At 35.0% G+C, this 17,578-nt stretch overlaps 2 protein-coding genes across 2 annotated transcripts; both read right to left on the bottom strand.

Moving 5' to 3' along the window:
- Positions 1–6,993: 6,993 nt before the first annotated feature.
- On the bottom strand, positions 6,994–8,662 carry LOC132167971 (uncharacterized). Its single transcript, XM_059579027.1, has 3 exons — positions 8,652–8,662; positions 8,342–8,563; positions 6,994–8,166 (listed from the first exon to the last, which is right to left on the bottom strand). The coding sequence occupies exons 2-3, from the start codon at positions 8,546–8,548 to the stop codon at positions 8,062–8,064; spliced, it is 312 nt and encodes a 103-aa protein (XP_059435010.1). The 5' UTR covers positions 8,549–8,563; positions 8,652–8,662; the 3' UTR covers positions 6,994–8,061.
- A 7,178-nt stretch (positions 8,663–15,840) lies between these two features.
- On the bottom strand, positions 15,841–17,557 carry LOC132167815 (uncharacterized). Its single transcript, XM_059578844.1, has 3 exons — positions 17,323–17,557; positions 16,869–17,231; positions 15,841–16,697 (listed from the first exon to the last, which is right to left on the bottom strand). Exons 1-3 carry the CDS (start codon positions 17,419–17,421, stop codon positions 16,575–16,577), a joined length of 585 nt encoding a protein of 194 aa, XP_059434827.1. The 5' UTR covers positions 17,422–17,557; the 3' UTR covers positions 15,841–16,574.
- Positions 17,558–17,578: the final 21 nt, after the last annotated feature.

The following is a 17,578-nucleotide window of genomic DNA, read 5'->3' as shown; positions in this document are numbered from 1 at the left end:
TATTTTGATGTCCTTGCGAAAAACGCGTGGAATTTTTGTGGAAGAATCTTTGTACCCTTGCTTGCTTTAATATTAACTTCAACTTTTCACTTGTGTACATCAACAACTTGACCTCCAAGTCGAGGTAATTAATATTTCTATAGTTATAATGAATATAGCCTTGTAGAATTAATGGTTGCAATGACAAATTAATATCACAAATCTATAAGCTTTATTAATACATTAATCATCTCTGTACTATAATTATTTTTGCACCAATATATATATATAATATAAATATTACATGACTTTAATTTTACTAAATAAACTGTTAAAAGTATTATTCATGAGTCCTAATTAAATTAAATTGGAACACTAACTTAATATATAACGACATAGCATGATTTTTGCTTATAACCAAACACAACATTCAAAGTTATTATATAGAAAAATGTTAAGTGGTTTTAATTTATTATTAAAATTCAAAAAGATTGTGGACTTGATGGTCGTCGCCAAGTCCACGGACAGAGTAATCAACGGTGGATAGTGTGGGGCCACTCTCATCAAACTTTGGCGGGAAGCATTGGCCAAGGACCAGTGCTGGCTTCAGTGATTCTAGCTAGAATATTCCTCCATTATCTAACTTGGATTGGTTAAGAATTAATTTGACACTCAAGAGAAAGAAAAGTTAACCGTGGGCTCCATCCTACCCTCTTTGTGTTTTAGAGGTTTTTTTTTTTTTCTTTTTTTTTTCCTTCTTCAAAAAACTAACTCTAGTTATTTTGCCCTAGCGTCCGCACGGACCGCACCTAGTTATTATGAGCTGCACATGAAGAACTTAAATGATAGAACAATATGTGTTTTCTCAAGTTTTACTAAGCCATAATCAGATCATAAAATCCTATCGGAACATACATTAGTAGGACTCAAAACGACTAATACGAATAAAATTAAGAATTCTTATTTTGGGAGTCAAATTATCATCCTAACCATTTTGAAAATTTTCTTGAAACTTTCAAATCACCACTATTGATAATTTGTGTTTTAAGTTGTTTGTTAATGTTTATGTGCTAGAGTGACCCGATTAACTCAGATGTAACTAATTTTTCTTTATATATATTAAATAGAATTGATTGTTTTGGGTTATATATCAATCAAAACGGATTCTCTCAAATTTACATGCTATATATAGTGTCAACATATAAATGTCGTTCCATCATAATCCTGATCAGAATGAAGACGTTCATTAGTTGTTAGACAATGATCTTTAGCTTGCACTTCCGCTGCTGGAGATTCTGAAGCCAATGCAGTATTTTCGCTTTGGAGATTTGCTTTCATTGTTAGGCCTCAATCTTGAATTAACGACAGAGAACAAATGTTTACTGCATAAATAAATTTAAGTAATTAATCAACAAATTAAGGTGATCAGAAAAGATGGAGGAGATGAGTTAGATCGAAAGCCAACCTGACTGGGGTTGGTGCTTGCTTGCCAACCACTTTCCAGTACCAGCGCGGCATTTGTCACTATGTTCATCCGATTCCCATTCCAGTGGTGTGGCTAGAAGAAAAACCATTCTTCATCCTTTGTCGGTAATAAGCTGGAGACGTCTACATGCACTTAAAAAAAAAAAAGAAAAAAAAGCAGACTGGGCGCAATATAAAAGTTAAAAATAATAAAAAGATTTGTTGAGACTCATGTCAGTACTCCTTCATCATTTTAAAATAATTATAAAATAAAAATATATATATCTTTTAGCATTACTCTTATATATTTGGTAAGCAATAAAGAAATCAGTTACGTCATTGCTTATTTCAAAGACTTAAGTGGGATGGAAATGTGAGAACTTAGTAATGTTAATTAAATATTATATTTTTATTACGTAACTAAAGTTTTATTAATTAAGAGAAAAGCTAAAAATTTATATTTTATCTCATAAATATTATACAATATTGTTGTTGTTGTTGTTTTTCTTTTTTTTTTTTTTGATAAAAGAGCCGATGTTATTTCATTCTCAGTCAACAATACAATCGTGGAACAGAGCATTATGCTCTGATACAATAATCTCATCTAGCCATTTAGGGGAACTATAAAGCCACATGCTATCCAGCTCCTCAGACGTAGCCCTTCTAGCCAATACGTGAGCAGCCCTGTTACTCTCTCTACGGACATGAGTCATTTTCCAGCATGCAATCTTTTTTATTTTTGAACGAAGGTCGTCTACCAGGTGCCCAATTCCGCTCCAATCTGCCTCCAAGGAGTTTACTGCCTCCACAATGGACTTCGCATCTCCCTCAAACCATGCTTGTGGAATACCCAACTCTCGAGCAGTTTGAACAGCCACGAGGGCTGCCATGGCCTCAGCAGCTGCAGGAGCAAGACCTCCCTGTCGTGTGACACTCCGGGCTGCAACCAAGCTCCCTTTGTGATCTCGGATGACCACTCCCAACCGCATTCTCCCAGTTTGCCGTCCGAGAGCCGCATCCCAATTCACCTTATGCTAGCCTAGCAAAGGAGCCTCCCACTTCCCCGTAGGAGGGAGTCCCACTGGGTCCTCCACAGGCTGGGAATCCACCTGCGCATTTTGAAAATCCCGCAGAGCCTCTGAGGCACTAAATACAACTGCATTTGGATGAGAAAAAACACCTTCATGAATGAGTTTATTGCTCCTTAACCAGATTCGGCGAGCCATAATCACAAAAGTATGAAACTCCTCCACCGTACAGCGGCTCAACATTCCTTTTGTAATTCTTAGAAAATCAGGCTCATGAAAAGAGCTTTTGTGAAAAGTAGGACAGGCCCCTCCCCACACATCTTGAGCTGAAGGGCAGTGCCAGAGAATATGAGCAATAGTTTCAGCTTCCCTTCCACAGATTGGGCAGCTTGGGTCTAAAATAATCTTCTTCCTCACAAGGTTCTCCCGTGTTGGTACAATATTCTGACAAGCCCGCCAGAAAAATACTTTTTCCGCATTCGGAAGATGCAATTTCCAAATAGTCTTCCACATTGTACTGTCATTTTTCCTAGAAGAACATTCGGCCATTTGTGAGGTCTCCAAGCCTTTTTGTAGGTGATAGGCACTCTTAACAGAAAAAATTCCTTTCACTGTTCCCCTCCATATGAGTCGATCTTCCTGATTGGTCGAGCTAATTGGAATAGAGCTGATTTGTTGGCCTTCTTCCACCGAGAACAACTGAGTCAACAAGGACTAATCCCACCCGCACCCACTTCCATCAAACAGGTTGCACATAGTAGCATTCGGATCAAGTACGCTTGGGGAAGACTGCACCCAGCATGTTGGTGATTTAGGCAACCATTTATCCTTCCAAATTTGCACACAATATTGTTGTTATAACAGTCACAACTAACCCTAATCCGAATAATAATTGAATGTGTCATGTTATTTGTGAAATAAAAATGTAATTTATAAAATTATTCAATAATTAATATCATAACGCTAATCATTATTTATTCAAAATGTTAAGCTAAATAAACAGTAAAAAAAAAAGGAAAAAGGTAAAGTAAAATATAAGAAAATATTAATTCGTCATCGATTAGAGAGTGATAAAGTGATAACCTGGCAAATCCCAAGGCTCCCATATGAAGAAATCATGAATTGTTGGGGAATAAAGTGAAGTGCTTGGTGATTAATCTCAGTGATCATTGACCTCAAGAAGTAATCGACCAGTTCCCGGTCCGTCGGACAGAAGCTGAACTTTCTTGTGATAGCATGAGCAAAGCTTTTATATATGCGCGAAAAGGTTCGTGCATGGGCTCCGATCCTACTAATTAACTTTTTCGATAAGTTTGCATGGGTTGGGAGGCTCAAGTTTCTTCTCTAGTCTTTGATAAAAGATAAAAGAAAATGCAAAAGAGGAGATTCTAACAACTTTTTACTTTACACTACCACTAGGAGTAAGTGGGATCCTTGCTGGCTATATATATATATATATATATAAGTATATAACTTCAACTTTTTACTGTATATCTAAAACTTGAGTCCAAGTAGAAGAATTGTTGGTTTGATAAAACTTTTAAAGAGGATAATTATTTTAAGGTCTTGGCACAAATTAAAATTTTTGTGCTCTCCAATAAGAATTTGACAAGCATAAAACATCTAAAGAAAAATAAACTAAAACACCATATCATACTAAATTTACAACTTAAAAAAATAAAAATAAAAATCTCTCATCTACCTTTTAGATTCACGCACCTCTCTTTCTCTTCATACGTTAGAAAAACCATCCACTACTCCGCCGCCCAAAATGAGATATCTAAGAATCACCACCAGTTTTGCACCAAATACTGCTACTCTCGCCCAAATCTTTGAGAATCAATACCAATTTGGTCGCTTTTCCTCCAAGTTGAGAAGTTCCCCACCTGTCTCTCTCTCTCTCTCATGCCTAGTTCGAAAACGTTGAGAGAACCAATGTGGGAGACACGTTTGACGGAGGGCGGCATTTGGCAAAGGGTGTCTGTGTGATTTTCCTAGCTCACAGGAGAGTTGAGAGAGGTGAGTGATATATATATATATACACACACACACAAATGAGGGATTGAAGAAGTGAAATATGGTGTTTTGGTAACATTTGCTTAAGTTGTTTCACACTGACTAGTTAATCTCTTATTGAATGGCACAAAAGCTTTGGTTTGTATCACAACCTTATATATGTTATTCTCCTTGTTAAGTAATTTTTTTTTTTTTTAGTTGTGATGTAATATAAAAATAAAGGTAATTTGCGTCATAAAGATGATATAATTTACGTTACATCAAAACACTTTAAAAAAACACACAAACATTAACTAACATACATAAAAATGAGGTTGGGTGAATGAACAATTATGGTAATTCTTGTTCCACTTCCCCGTAGTTGCCTTTTAGTATTGCAATGAAGGGTCAGCAATCAAAGATTCATTGGGCCAAGATTCATAGCCAAGAATCACGAACATACAAGCATGGAAGAGCTTCCTAGCTAGCTAGATAAATATGTTGGTTGGGCACATCTGCCTATAACATTAATTTCACAATTTAAAATTTGGAGAGTGTTTGTAAAAAGCGAGACATTTCAAGAAGGTAAATGAAGTTATCCCTAACTAAAAGTAAAAAATATATATATTTTTAATTAAATTTTAGCTAAATATTTATTGAGCCGGTGGAGCATTCATATTTGGTTCAACAAAATAGCATTTTGGCTATTTTGTTGAGCCACAGTGTTAAAATCACTCTCCATTCAGCACAAGTAATGTTATAAGTTTTTCTAAAATCTTCTTAGAGTCATTCAAAATGTGATATGACTTTTAAAATCACTAATAGATCGAAAGTCAATAAATCACATCTTAAATTTAATGGTAATTTTAAAAGTCACACCACATTTTTTATGATTCTAAGAGAATTCTAGGAAGACTTATAACATTACTCATCTAACTCAGCAAACTAGCCAAGAGTTTGCTGAGAAGCTACAATGCTCAACAATCTATAATTTTATTAATAAAAAAATCATTTCATCATCTCATTTCTAATTAAAAATCATTTAAATTACCATAATTGTTCCATAAGTATGCATATATGGGCCGGATGGGAGGCTCAAGTTTCTTCTCTACTCTTCTAATTTATATTTATATTCAATAAATATCAAAAACTCTTTAAATATTCTTGTACTTTAACTAAACATTCTCTTTAGTTAAGAAGAATAAGTACGAAAGAGAAAAAAAAAATTAAATAAATAAATAAATAATTTTCACTTTTAAGCTATTTAAATTTAGAGAACGTTATTAACCACAGTCAAATTTAATATTGAATAGAAAGTTTGTTAAATGGCATTTAAGTCATAGATTTATGACAATAATGTAATATTCCAAAACTAAAATTTAAGTCCAATGTCTCATCCTTTGTAATATGAGACTACTATTGTGATGAATCTTTGTACTAATTAAAAGATAATGCAAAAGGAAATTCTATAAACTTTTTACTTTATACTAGCACTAAGGAAAGTAAGTGCGATCCTTGCTGGCTATAGAAGAATTGTTGATTTGATTTTAAAGACAATAATTTTTATAAGGTCTTGGTGTTTGGCAAAGGGATTGAAGAGGTGAAATCTGGTGTTTTGGTAACATTTGCTTAAGTTGTTTCACATTGACTAGTCAATCTCTAATTAGAGGGGACAAAAGCCTTAATTTATGCTAAAACTTTACAAATGTTATTCTCCTTGTTAATTTTTTTTTAATTGTAATGTGATATAAAGATAAAGATAATTTGCGTCATAAAGATAATGTAATTTACATCACATCAAACACTTAAAAAAAAAAAACACACACACACACAGTATAAACTAACATATGTAAAGATGATGTTGGGTGAATTGAATGAATAATTTGAAACCTTGGAGATAGATGCGACAATGAAGTCTTCGTGTCGGTTGGCGCAGGGCTCTTCGATTCGTCTTGCTTATTTTTGGAGAGAGACGAAAAATGGAGCCCAAATCTTCTCTTCTCATTGCTGATTCTTGTTTATTTTTTATTTTTTATTTTAAAAACCGTTCTTCTCGCAATTAATTGATTTTACACCACTTGTTCAATTAATTTCACAATCAATTTATACACGGTGTGGTTGTGCTCAACAAGGGAAAAATATATTACATAAACTTTATTTGTAGTGATTTTCTTGTTGGATCAATTGTAGATTTTTTTTCTTCTTTTTTTAATGTCCGCACAAAGGAAAGGAAATGAAAGAGAAATACTCAAACTAGTGACTTTCAGTACTTCATGAGACAGTCCCTAACCAGATAACTACCTCTTCAAAACAACCACCACATATATTTACATACAATTGTCAGTTTAATTAATATTGCTACAGTCAAATTAATTAAATTACTTTATCAATGCTTCCTAATATTATCTTTCTCTAAACTATATATATAATAACATACATGAACGCCAATTTGGAAACTTGAGTTCTTCATTACATATTTACATACTGAAAATCGAAACAAACTTGAAATACAAATCAACATACACGCTTCAAATTCTTGATACATGTTTTAAGTAGGGGATTTGGGAAGCTAACTTAGGGTTGAGTATTGAACCCTTACGGTTAGCATTCAGCTCTCACCAGACAATCGTCGATAGAAGATACAGATAAATTGATCCATCACATTTGGATAAAATGTAAGGTGGCCATACGCCAAAGATCCATCAACTTAACATAGTCTTCAAATTTGAAAATCGAAGAAGCTCGATAATGATCTTCAAGTCACGGCTAAGTACCAACTTGCGAGATCAGTAATCAACCACCGTTGCATGGCGTTTAGGGTAGAAGATACCAATAAACTAACTGATCATACTTGGAAAAAAGTAGAGTGGCCATAAGCCAAAGATTGAAAAGTAATTAAGGTGGCCATAGGCCAGAGATTGAAAATAAGGGTGGCCATAGGCCAAAGATTGAAAAGTAAGGGTGGGCATAGGCCAAACATCAACTTTTGTTGGCATCACTTGGCACACTTTGGACTTTGGAGGGAGAGTTTTTGTAGAAATGACAAGTGGGATAATGGATCGATTTCCATGTAAATGGGTTTCTTGGTTTTCTAAAGGTACACTTGGGAAGATTGTAATTCACTTGCTGGGATTGAGTCGATTGCGAGAAAGGTTTGGGTTCCTAGAAGATTGCCCCCCTTGAGGCCTTGAACTCGACACAGGAGTTCATAACTCTAGAATGCGGTTTGAAGAAGATGGTAATTGAGTTAATTGAAAAAGGATTGGGAGAAACATTTGGGGTTCTTAGGCTGAAAATGAATAACTAATTGGAATCAATGAATATGATTAATTGATTTCAAATAGGTTTATACCCTTGGGGTTTTTAACCTGCTGGGATTAATGTTTGGGTGTTTGTTGAGTCATGTAGACTTTTAACGCTTGAGAAAAAGTTTGGGCTCTAGAGGTTTAGTCTTGAGAATTGGAATTGGTTTAGATAATTGAGATAATTGGAATTGGAAATGGTTGAGATAATTGAGATAATTGGTTTAGATGGATAAGCTGTTGAGAGAAATAATTGTTCTTTCAAACTGTTGAGATTTTCAATCAGAGTCTAGCTAGATCTGATTGAAAGAAGTACCTCCATCATTATAGGACCAGAATGAAAAATCTCCTCTATAGATCTCTACAGACCTCATAGAATCTTGAACGGTTGGATCAAGCTGTTGTACACAAGAACAATGAAAGGTTAGTTTTTGAGAGACCAGTTTATTTGAAAATAAAAGACATAACTAAACCTGGAGCTGCAGAGTGGCACAACAGAACATGACATAATTTGTAGGCAAAACTTGCAACCAATTTATAATACGATATTGAGAGCATTCAGTACGTACTTACCAGTGCATTGAGCTTTTTTGCATTCGGTGCACTGTGTGATCCGTCGTCCTTATCAGATTCCATGAACCATGGTCTTGGGTCAAAAGCAAGAGTCTTTTGACTGCTAGGATCATTACGAAGGGATTCATCAGGCATTAGATCCCAGAACTCAGAACAATAGGCATCTGAATCAATTGTGCCATTTTGCTCTGGTGGGGCACAGGACATATTTGAGTCTCCCACCTGCAAATCAACTTTGATTTTAGAATCATAAATGAAGGAGATACTTGCACATAACTGCACTTGGAGTATAGTCCCCTGTGTTTCTCACCTGATCACCAGCTGTTGATTTTGTAGTCTGGGTATTATCACTAATGCGGTTACGCCCAGTGAATGCTTTAGTGTTAGATGTCGATTCATCTAAATTTTTTGTAGGTGAAAAACTTGTGACATGATTGTCAGCTTCTTCTCCTGATGCTGGAGATGCTGGCGCTTGTCTTGGGTCAGACTCTGCTTCTTCAGGAGAAGATTTAGCTGTGTTAGGAGATGGAACGGCAGGTGAATTGACGTTCCAATCTATTTGATTTTGCAGCAGGAAAGGGAGCAATTTCAGTTCTTCCTGCAGTAGCTGATCAAACTGATAAAAGAAACATGAATGAACAAGATTAGTAATTATTTAATTAATTTAACAACTGTTTGAAGCATTAAGCTAAAACTCAATTCCTTTCTCACCTCCGTATCTGTCACTTGTGCCTTTTCTGTATTATCATTAATGTGTTTAAGCTCAGTGAATGCTATAGTATTTGCGGTAGTTTCATGTAAATTTTTTGCAGGACAGTATCCTGTGACTTGTTTGTCACCTTCCTCTCCTGATGCTGAAACCTGTCGTGGGTCAGACTCTGCTTCTTCAGGAGAAGATTTGGCTGTATTAGGAAATGAAACAGCGGCTGCATCGGAGAGTGAAGTTAAGGGGGTCTCCGGTTGCAGATCAACCTGATGGAAGAAACATGATTAGTACTAAAATTAATCTACTGCAGCACTTCTAATTTACACACAAAAAAGTAACTCGATTCCTTCCTCATCCTCACCCTTCGTTTAGACTTGGAAGGTCCTGCCTTGGTAATGGCAGGGTACTTTCGCTTTCGACCTTTGCTACCCTTGTCGGGAGATTCTGAAGCCGACTTGGCAGGTCGAGTAGTTGCTATAGTGTCACATGCCATTCCATCAGAATTTTCAGAATGACGAGATTCATTAGTTGTTGGATGACGATCTTCAGCTTGCACATCCAATGCTGGAGATTCTGGAGCTTTGCCAGAGTTTTGCTTAGGTTTATAGAATAAACGACAGAAGACATAAGGTTTCTGCAGAAAGTAAGGTACATGACCAAGTGAGTTATAAGATGATTTAGGCAGGCAGCAGCAAAAACATGTTAACCCACCTATCAAACAAACAAATTATCGAAAGACGAGATAGAAAGCCAACCTGGCCGGGTAATTTTGTGCCATCAAGCTCCTCCAGGGTTGTGTGGTGCTCATGCATTACCCAGTCAGTTTTCTTGCTGTTTTTAGTACTCCCCAAATGGAATACCAGTATCTTTTTCTTTCCAATCAATCTCCCTCCGGACCAGATTTCTTTATCCTTACCGGTCACTTTCCAGAACCCAGAATTGGTCGTCCTGTTAAACAGTTTCCCATTCGGCTGCTTCATGTCCGGCGGCGAGCAGCAGAACCGCTGTTGATCCTTTGTCGCTATGCCGGATAAACCTACACTTAAAAGAAACCAGACGACTGAGACCAAAAAAAATTGAGAAATCACATGAGTACATTACATATTTGGAAATCAATTGAAGCCCAGAAAAATTCAAAATAAGAAAATAAAAATGGATCACCTGGCAACTCCCAGGGCTCCTGTTTGAAGAAATCAACTACGGGAATAAAGTCAACTTCTCCGTCATTCCCAGTGATCTTTAACCACAAGTAGTCGATGATTTCCACTTCCGTCGGACGGAACCTAAACCCCAGTGGCAGATTCCTAGACATCGCAGCCATCACAAACGCACGCACGCACACACACACACACACACTCACACACACGCACAGCTTACAAACGAAGAGAATCGGTTTCATAAGAAAAAGAGCAGTTACAGAGTGAGAGTGAGCAAGCTGATACATACATACAAGAGAAAAAGGTGGTCCTACCAACAACTTCTTGGAGAAGTTTTCATGTGAGGGTCCGCTAGCTATTTTATATTTATTACCAACTTGGTTCTTGAATTCTTAATTTCATGAATTGAACCTTCAAAGTTTGGATTTACTGTCAATATCATCCTTATTTGTCGAATACCCACAAATATAATGACTAATTAGTACTACTAAAGTCATATCAAATTTTAAGATTAAGAAACAAAAAAATTAATATGCAAGTGAAATTATTGTGCATGTCTTGATTCTTTCTAATTTTTTTTTCTTTCTTTCTCTTGTTATTTTTTGGTATTTTTCTTGTGCGTGTACTACTAATTCTAACAGTGATATTAAAGCCGATGATTTGGTAAGGCAGGGGTTTTTTGTTGGAGGTTAGGCAGGTGTTAAACACAGCGTCCAATTAATTAATTATATCTCAACATACCAATCCAATGTGTCATTCTTTGTAAATATGTAAATATGCGACTGCTTATTTTGATGTCCTTGCGAAAAACGCGTGGAATTTTTGTGGAAGAATCTTTGTACGTACTAATTAATGAAAAAAGAAATAATGCATGGGGAGAATCTTTTCTTGGCTTTAGACAGGCACTGAGGACAGCATCTGGGACTGGGACCCTTGCTTGCTTTAATATTAACTTCCAACTTTTCACTTCTGTACATCAAGAATTTGACCTCCAAGTCGAGGTACGTAATTAATATTTCTATAGTTATATATCAATCAAAACGGATTCTCTCAAATTTACATGCTATATGTAGTGTCAGACATATATATGTCGTTCCATCATAATCCTGATCAGAATGAAAGACATTCATTAGTTGTTGGATGATGATCTTTAGCTTGCACTTCCGGTGCTGGAGATTCTGAAGCCAATGCAGTATTTCCGCTTTGGAGATTTGCTTCCATTGTTAGGCCTCTTGAATTAACGACAGAGAACAAATGTCTTCTGCATAAATAAATTAAGTAATTAATCAACAAATTAAGGTGATCAGAAAAGATGGAGGAGATCGATGAGTTAGATCGAAAGCCAACCTGAGTGGGGTTGGTGCTTGCTTGCCAACCACTTTCCAGTACCCGCGCGGCATTTGTCACTATGTTCATCCGATTCCCATACCTGTGGTGCGGCTAGAAGAAAAACCATTCTTCATCCTTTGTCGGTAATAAGCTGGAGACGTCTACATGCACTTAAAAAAAAAAAAAAAAAAAAAAAAAGCAGACTGGGCGCAATATAAAAGTTAAAAATAATAAAAAGATTTGTTGAGACTCATGTCAGTACTCCTTCGTCATTTTAAAATAATTATAAAATAAAAATATATATATCTTTTAGCATTACTCTTATATATTTGGTAAGCAATAAAGAAATCAGTTACGTCATTGGTTATTTCAAAGACTTAAGTGGGATGGAAAGGTGAGAACTTAGTAATGTTAATTAAATATTATATTTTTATTACGTAACTAAAGTTTAATTAATTAAGAGTAAAGCTAAAAATTTATATTTTTATCTCATAAATATTATACAATATTGTTGTTATAACAGTCACAACTAACCCTAATCCGAATAATAATTGAAACTGCCATGTTATTTGTGAAATAAAAATATAATTTATAAAATTATTCAATAATTAATATCATAACGCTAATCATTATTTATTCAAAATGTTAAGCTAATTAAACAGTAAAAAAAAAAAAGGTAAAGTAAAAAATAAGAAAATATTAATTCGTCATATATTAGAGAGTGATAAAGTGATAACCTGGCAAATCCCAAGGCTCCCATATGAAGAAATCATGAATTGTTGGGGAATAAAGTGAAGTGCTTGGTGATTAATCTCAGTGATCTTTGACCTCAAGAAGTAATCGACCAGTTCCCGGTCCGTCGGACAGAACCTGGACTTTCTTGTGATAACATGAGCAAAGCTTAACTTTATCTATATATATATAAGCGAAAAGGTTCCTGGCCTCCGATCCTACTAATTAACTTGTTCGATATGTTTGCGTGGGATGGGTGGCTCAAGTTTCTTCTCTAGTCTTTGATAAAAGATAAAAGAAAATGCAAAAGACGAGATTCTAACAACTTTTTACTTTACACTAGCACTAGGAGTAAGTGGGATCCTTGTTGGCTCTATATATATATATATATATATATATATATATATAACTTCAACTTTTCACTGTATATCTAAAACTTGACGTCCAAGTAGAAGAATTGTTGGTTTGATAAAACTTTTAAAGAGAGTAATTTTTTTCACAAATTAAAATTTTTGTGCTCTCCAATAAGAATTTGACAAGTCAGCATAAAACATCTTGAGAAAAATAAACTAAAACACCATATCATACTAAATTTACAACTTAAAAAAAATTGACGTCTACTTTTTAGATTTTCGCACCTTTCTTCCTCTTCATACGTTAGAAAAATCATTTGGCCACTACTCCGCCGCCCAAGATGGGATATCTAAGAATCATAGCCAGTTTTTCGCCAGATACTACTGCCCACACAAAAATCTTTGAGAATCACGACCAATTTCGTCGCTTTTCCTCAACGCCGATAAGTTCCCCCTCTCTCTCTCTCATGCCTGGTTCGAAAACGTTGAGGGAACTAATGTGGGAGACACATTCGGCGGAGGGCGGCATTTGGCAAAGGGTGCCTATGTGATTTTCCTAGCTCATAGGAGAGTTGAGAGAGATGAGTGATATATATATATATATATATATATATATATATACACACAAATGAGGGATTGAAGAAGTGAAATCTAGTGTTTTGACAACATTTGCTTAAGTTGTTTCACATTGACTAGTTAATCTTTTATTGGAGGGCACAAAAGCTTTGGTTTGTGCCACAACCTTATATATGTTATTCTTCTAGTTATATATATATTTTAGTCTTTAGGTTATATCAAAACACTTTAAAAAAACACATCAACTAACATAAAGATGATGTTCGGTGAATGAACAATTGTGGTATTTCTTGTTCCACTTCCCCTTGGTTGCCTATTAGTATTGCAATGAAGGGTCAGCAATCAAAGATTCATTGGGCCAAGATTCATAGCCAAGAATCATGAACATACAAGCATGGAAGGGCTTCCTAGTAATGTCTAATATTACCTAGTCAAGACTTAGATAAATCTGTTGGTTGGGCACATCTGCTTATAACATTTTACAATTTAAAATTTGGAGAATGTTTGTAAAAGGCGAGGCATTTCAATAAAGTAAATGAAGTTACTCCTAACTAAAATAGAAAATATATTTTTTAATTAAATTTTAGCTAAATATTTATTGAGCTAATGGAGTATTCACATCTGGCTCAACAAAGTACCATTTTAGTTGTTTTGTTGAGTCATAATGTTAAAATCACTCCACATCCGACTCAACAAACTAGTCAAAATTGAGTTTGTTGAGGAATTACAGCGCTCAACAACTTTGTTGAACACTATAGCTCAACAATCTATAATTTTATTAATAAAAAATATTTGATGGAAAAGTAAAACCTAGTTGTTCGGTTATATTTGTTATTCTGTTTTGGTCGGATCTTTTTATTTTTATTTAAAAAAGCTTGCCTTCCCCCCATATCGGAAAGGACCCGTAAGGTTAGTATTCAGCCTTTGCTGGGCAGCCGTCGGTTGAAGATGCCGATAAACTAACCAATCACATCCGAAAAAAGGTAAAGTAGCCATAGGCCAAAGATCCGGCCATCACTTTTCATGGGTCACTAAATGCAAAGTTTTTTTGTAGTGTAAAAAAAAAAAAGCTGATGTGGCAATGACATTCTTGCCAACTGTATTGTTCTAAATTAATTTATTTCTTTGACACAACTAGATTGGGTGCTCAACTTAATTTGAGCCGGAGCTCATCTCGTGCAGAAAAAATGCAACAGTCAGGAGCACTTTTTTTTTTTTTTTTTTTGACATGTCTACACAAGAGGGGATAAAGGATTCGAACTAGTGACCTCCGCTTCATAAGGCGTGATCTCCAGCTGATTGAGCTATCTCTTGGGGACTTCTCTCTCAAGCCTAGTACTTGTCTCTTAATCAGGAGCACTTCTCTCTCAAGCCTAGTTCAAACACGCTAAGAGAACCAATGTATTATTTTTTAAATGTTTAAAATTATGAGTTTTATTTGTATTGAAACATAATGTATCACAAAAATATCATTACAAATTTCCTCTAATTTTCTATTAATATTTTAATAATTAGAATTCAAATTTTCTTCTTGCTATTTTTTTCCTTTATACTTCTTTTCATTGTAAATTACACCTATGGAAACAAATATTTTAACATGTTTTAAATTTTATGGATTAAAATTTCTTTTCATTGTAAATTACACCTATGGAAACAAATATTTTAACATGTTTTAAATTTTATGGATTAAAATAAAATTCAGTGTCTTATGATAGTATTTTTTTTTTTTTCCTGATTTATACATTCATGTAATGTTTTGTGTAACTTTGTGTCACTGACTCACTATGTTTTGTAATACATATACGGGTGTATAAGTATAACTTTAATTTTATTTTTTTAATTTAAAGATATGTGATATATTTTTATACGTATTTTTTAATATATAATGAAAGTAAGATAAATATATGTTTAAATTTAAAAATTAAATTATAATAAAGAATCCCGCGCGTAATGCGGATTATGAGCTAGTTATAAATAGTACTAGGGTCATTGTCCAGCATGAAATGGGGGAGCGTGCACAAGCCCTTGAGGGTTGCCAGCGGGAACTTGTTGAGACACCAAAAATTGTGATTTTCCATATGCCTCAAACACTATAAAATATTTTTCAGAAAAATCATTTTTCAAAAAAACGTTTTCTGCTGAAAACACTTTTTTGACGGAAAATATTTTACGTCGAAACAAACAAAGCCAAAATTTAAAAACTATTCTTCTCCCAATGAATTGGTTTTACACCACTTGTTCAATTAATTTCAGAGTGAATTTATACACAATGTGGTTGTGCTTAACAAGGGAAAAATAAATGACAAATTTTATTTGTGGTGATTTTTTTGTTGGATCAATTGTAGCTGTTTGTACGTACAAAGAAAAAAGAAAGAGAAATATTCAAATTAGTAACTTTTGCTTCATAAGACAGTCTATAACCGATATAACTACCTTTTCAAAATGACCACCACATATATTTACATACAATCAGTTTAATTAATATTGGTAGAGTCTTAATTAATTAAATTACGTTATCAATGGTTCCTAATATTATCTTTCTCAAAACTATATATATATATATATATATATATATATATATATATATACCTGATACGACAAATTCTCTAATATAATATGATATATGCTAACATATATGAAGGCCAATTTGGAAACTTGAGTTCTTCATTAATTACATACTGGAAAATTGAAACAAACTTGAAATACAAATTAACATACACACTTCAAATTCTTGATACATGTTTTAAGCAGGGGATTTGGGAAGCTAACTTAGGGTTTGAGTATTGAACCCTTACGGTTAGCATTCAGCTCTCACCAGACAATCGTCGATAGAAGATGCCGACAAATTGACCCATCACATTTCGATAAAATGTAAGGTGGCCATATGCCAAAGATCCATCAACTTAACATAATCTTCAAATTTGAAAATCTACGAAGCGTGATAATCTTCAAGTCACGGCTATTCAAACACTGCCGCACGGCCGTAGGTAGAAGATACCAATAAACTAACTAATCATACATGAGAAAAAGTAAAGTGGCCATAGGCCAAACATCAACTTCTGTTGGCATCACTTGGCATCAATTGGCATACAAGTGGGATAATGTATCGATTTCCAAGTAAATGGATTTCTTGGTTTTCTAAACACTTCCGCGACTCATCGACAATATAGTTGTCGGTATTGATGTGAGTTTTAATATTTTCTTTTTTTTTTTTTTAATTTTAGAAAAACTATCAGCGACGTCAAATAGTAGTCGTCACTGACTGTTTGTAGTCGCAGGTACGTATATATATATATATATATATATAACATCAGCAACGACATTAATGCCGTCGCTGGCATTAACGACAACTATCAGCGACGTCGCTGATAGTTTGGTCGCTAGTAACCAAATTCATAGCTAGATCTGATTGAAGAAGTACCTCCATCATTATAGGACCCTGATGAAACAGCTTCTCTATTGATCTCTACAGACCTCATAGAATCTTGAACCGTTGGATAAAACTGTTGTACACAAGAACAATGCAAGGTTAGTTTTTGAGAGACCAATTTATTTGAAAACAAAAGACACAACCAAACCTGGAGCTGCAGAGTGGCACAACAGAACATGACATAATTTGTAGGCAAAACTTGAAACCAATTTCTAATACGATATTGAGAGCATCCAGTACTTACCAGTGCATTGAGCTTTTTTGCATTTGGTGCACTGTGTGATCCGTCGTCCATATCAGATTCCATGAACCGTGGTCTTGGGTCAAAAGCGATAGTCTTTTGACTGCTAGGATCATTAGGAAGGGATTCATCAGGATCACTAGGCATTAGATCCAATAACTTAGAAATATAGGCGATTGGATCATTTGTGCCATTTTGCAAAGGCACCCCATCATGATGGTAGTTTGGTACATCGTCGACAAGGTCGCCAGACACATTTTGCTTCTGCGAGTGTATTGGGGAGAGCGAGCGCAAGAGCGAGCCCCAATCTAGCCCCATTGCATCTGTGAATGTAATGGGGAGAGCAACACTTTTTGAGTCTCCTACCTGCAAATCAACTTGAGGTTAGAAACATAAATGAAGGAGATATGTACTTACACCTAACTGCACTTGGAATATAGTTAACTGTCTCTCTCACCTGATCACAGGCAGTTGCTTCGGCCCCTTGATTTTTTGCAGTGTACGCACTACAAGTATTGTGGTTACACTTTGTGGGTGTTGCAGTGTTTGATGTCATTCCATCAAAACAACATCCTGTGAGATGATTATCAGCTTCCTCTTCTAATGCTGGAGATACTGAAGCCAGTGCTAGCTCAGACTCTGCTTTTTCAAGAGAAGATTTAGCTGTGGGAGGAGATGAAAAGGTAGGTGTATTGGGGAGTGAAGGGTTGCAA

This window comes from Corylus avellana, chromosome ca1, assembly GCF_901000735.1.
Source record: "Corylus avellana chromosome ca1, CavTom2PMs-1.0".
Lineage (NCBI taxonomy): Eukaryota > Viridiplantae > Streptophyta > Magnoliopsida > Fagales > Betulaceae > Corylus > Corylus avellana.
This window is presented reverse-complemented; position numbering and strand designations above follow the sequence as displayed.

Bases quoted from the DNA above. Each gene is read 5' to 3' on its own strand.
- LOC132167971 (XM_059579027.1), bottom strand. From the start codon at position 8,548: ATGTCCTGTGCCCCACCAGAGCAAAATGGCACAATTGATTCAGATGCC. The intron at 8,167-8,341 runs GTAAGTACGTAC...TGTGTACAACAG, and splicing joins CAAAAAAGCTCAATGCACTG to CTTGATCCAACCGTTCAAGA.
- LOC132167815 (XM_059578844.1), bottom strand. From the start codon at position 17,421: ATGACATCAAACACTGCAACACCCACAAAGTGTAACCACAATACTTGT. The intron at 17,232-17,322 runs GTGAGAGAGACA...GTTGATTTGCAG, and splicing joins AAGCAACTGCCTGTGATCAG to GTAGGAGACTCAAAAAGTGT. The intron at 16,698-16,868 runs GTAAGTACTGGA...TGTGTACAACAG, and splicing joins CAAAAAAGCTCAATGCACTG to TTTTATCCAACGGTTCAAGA.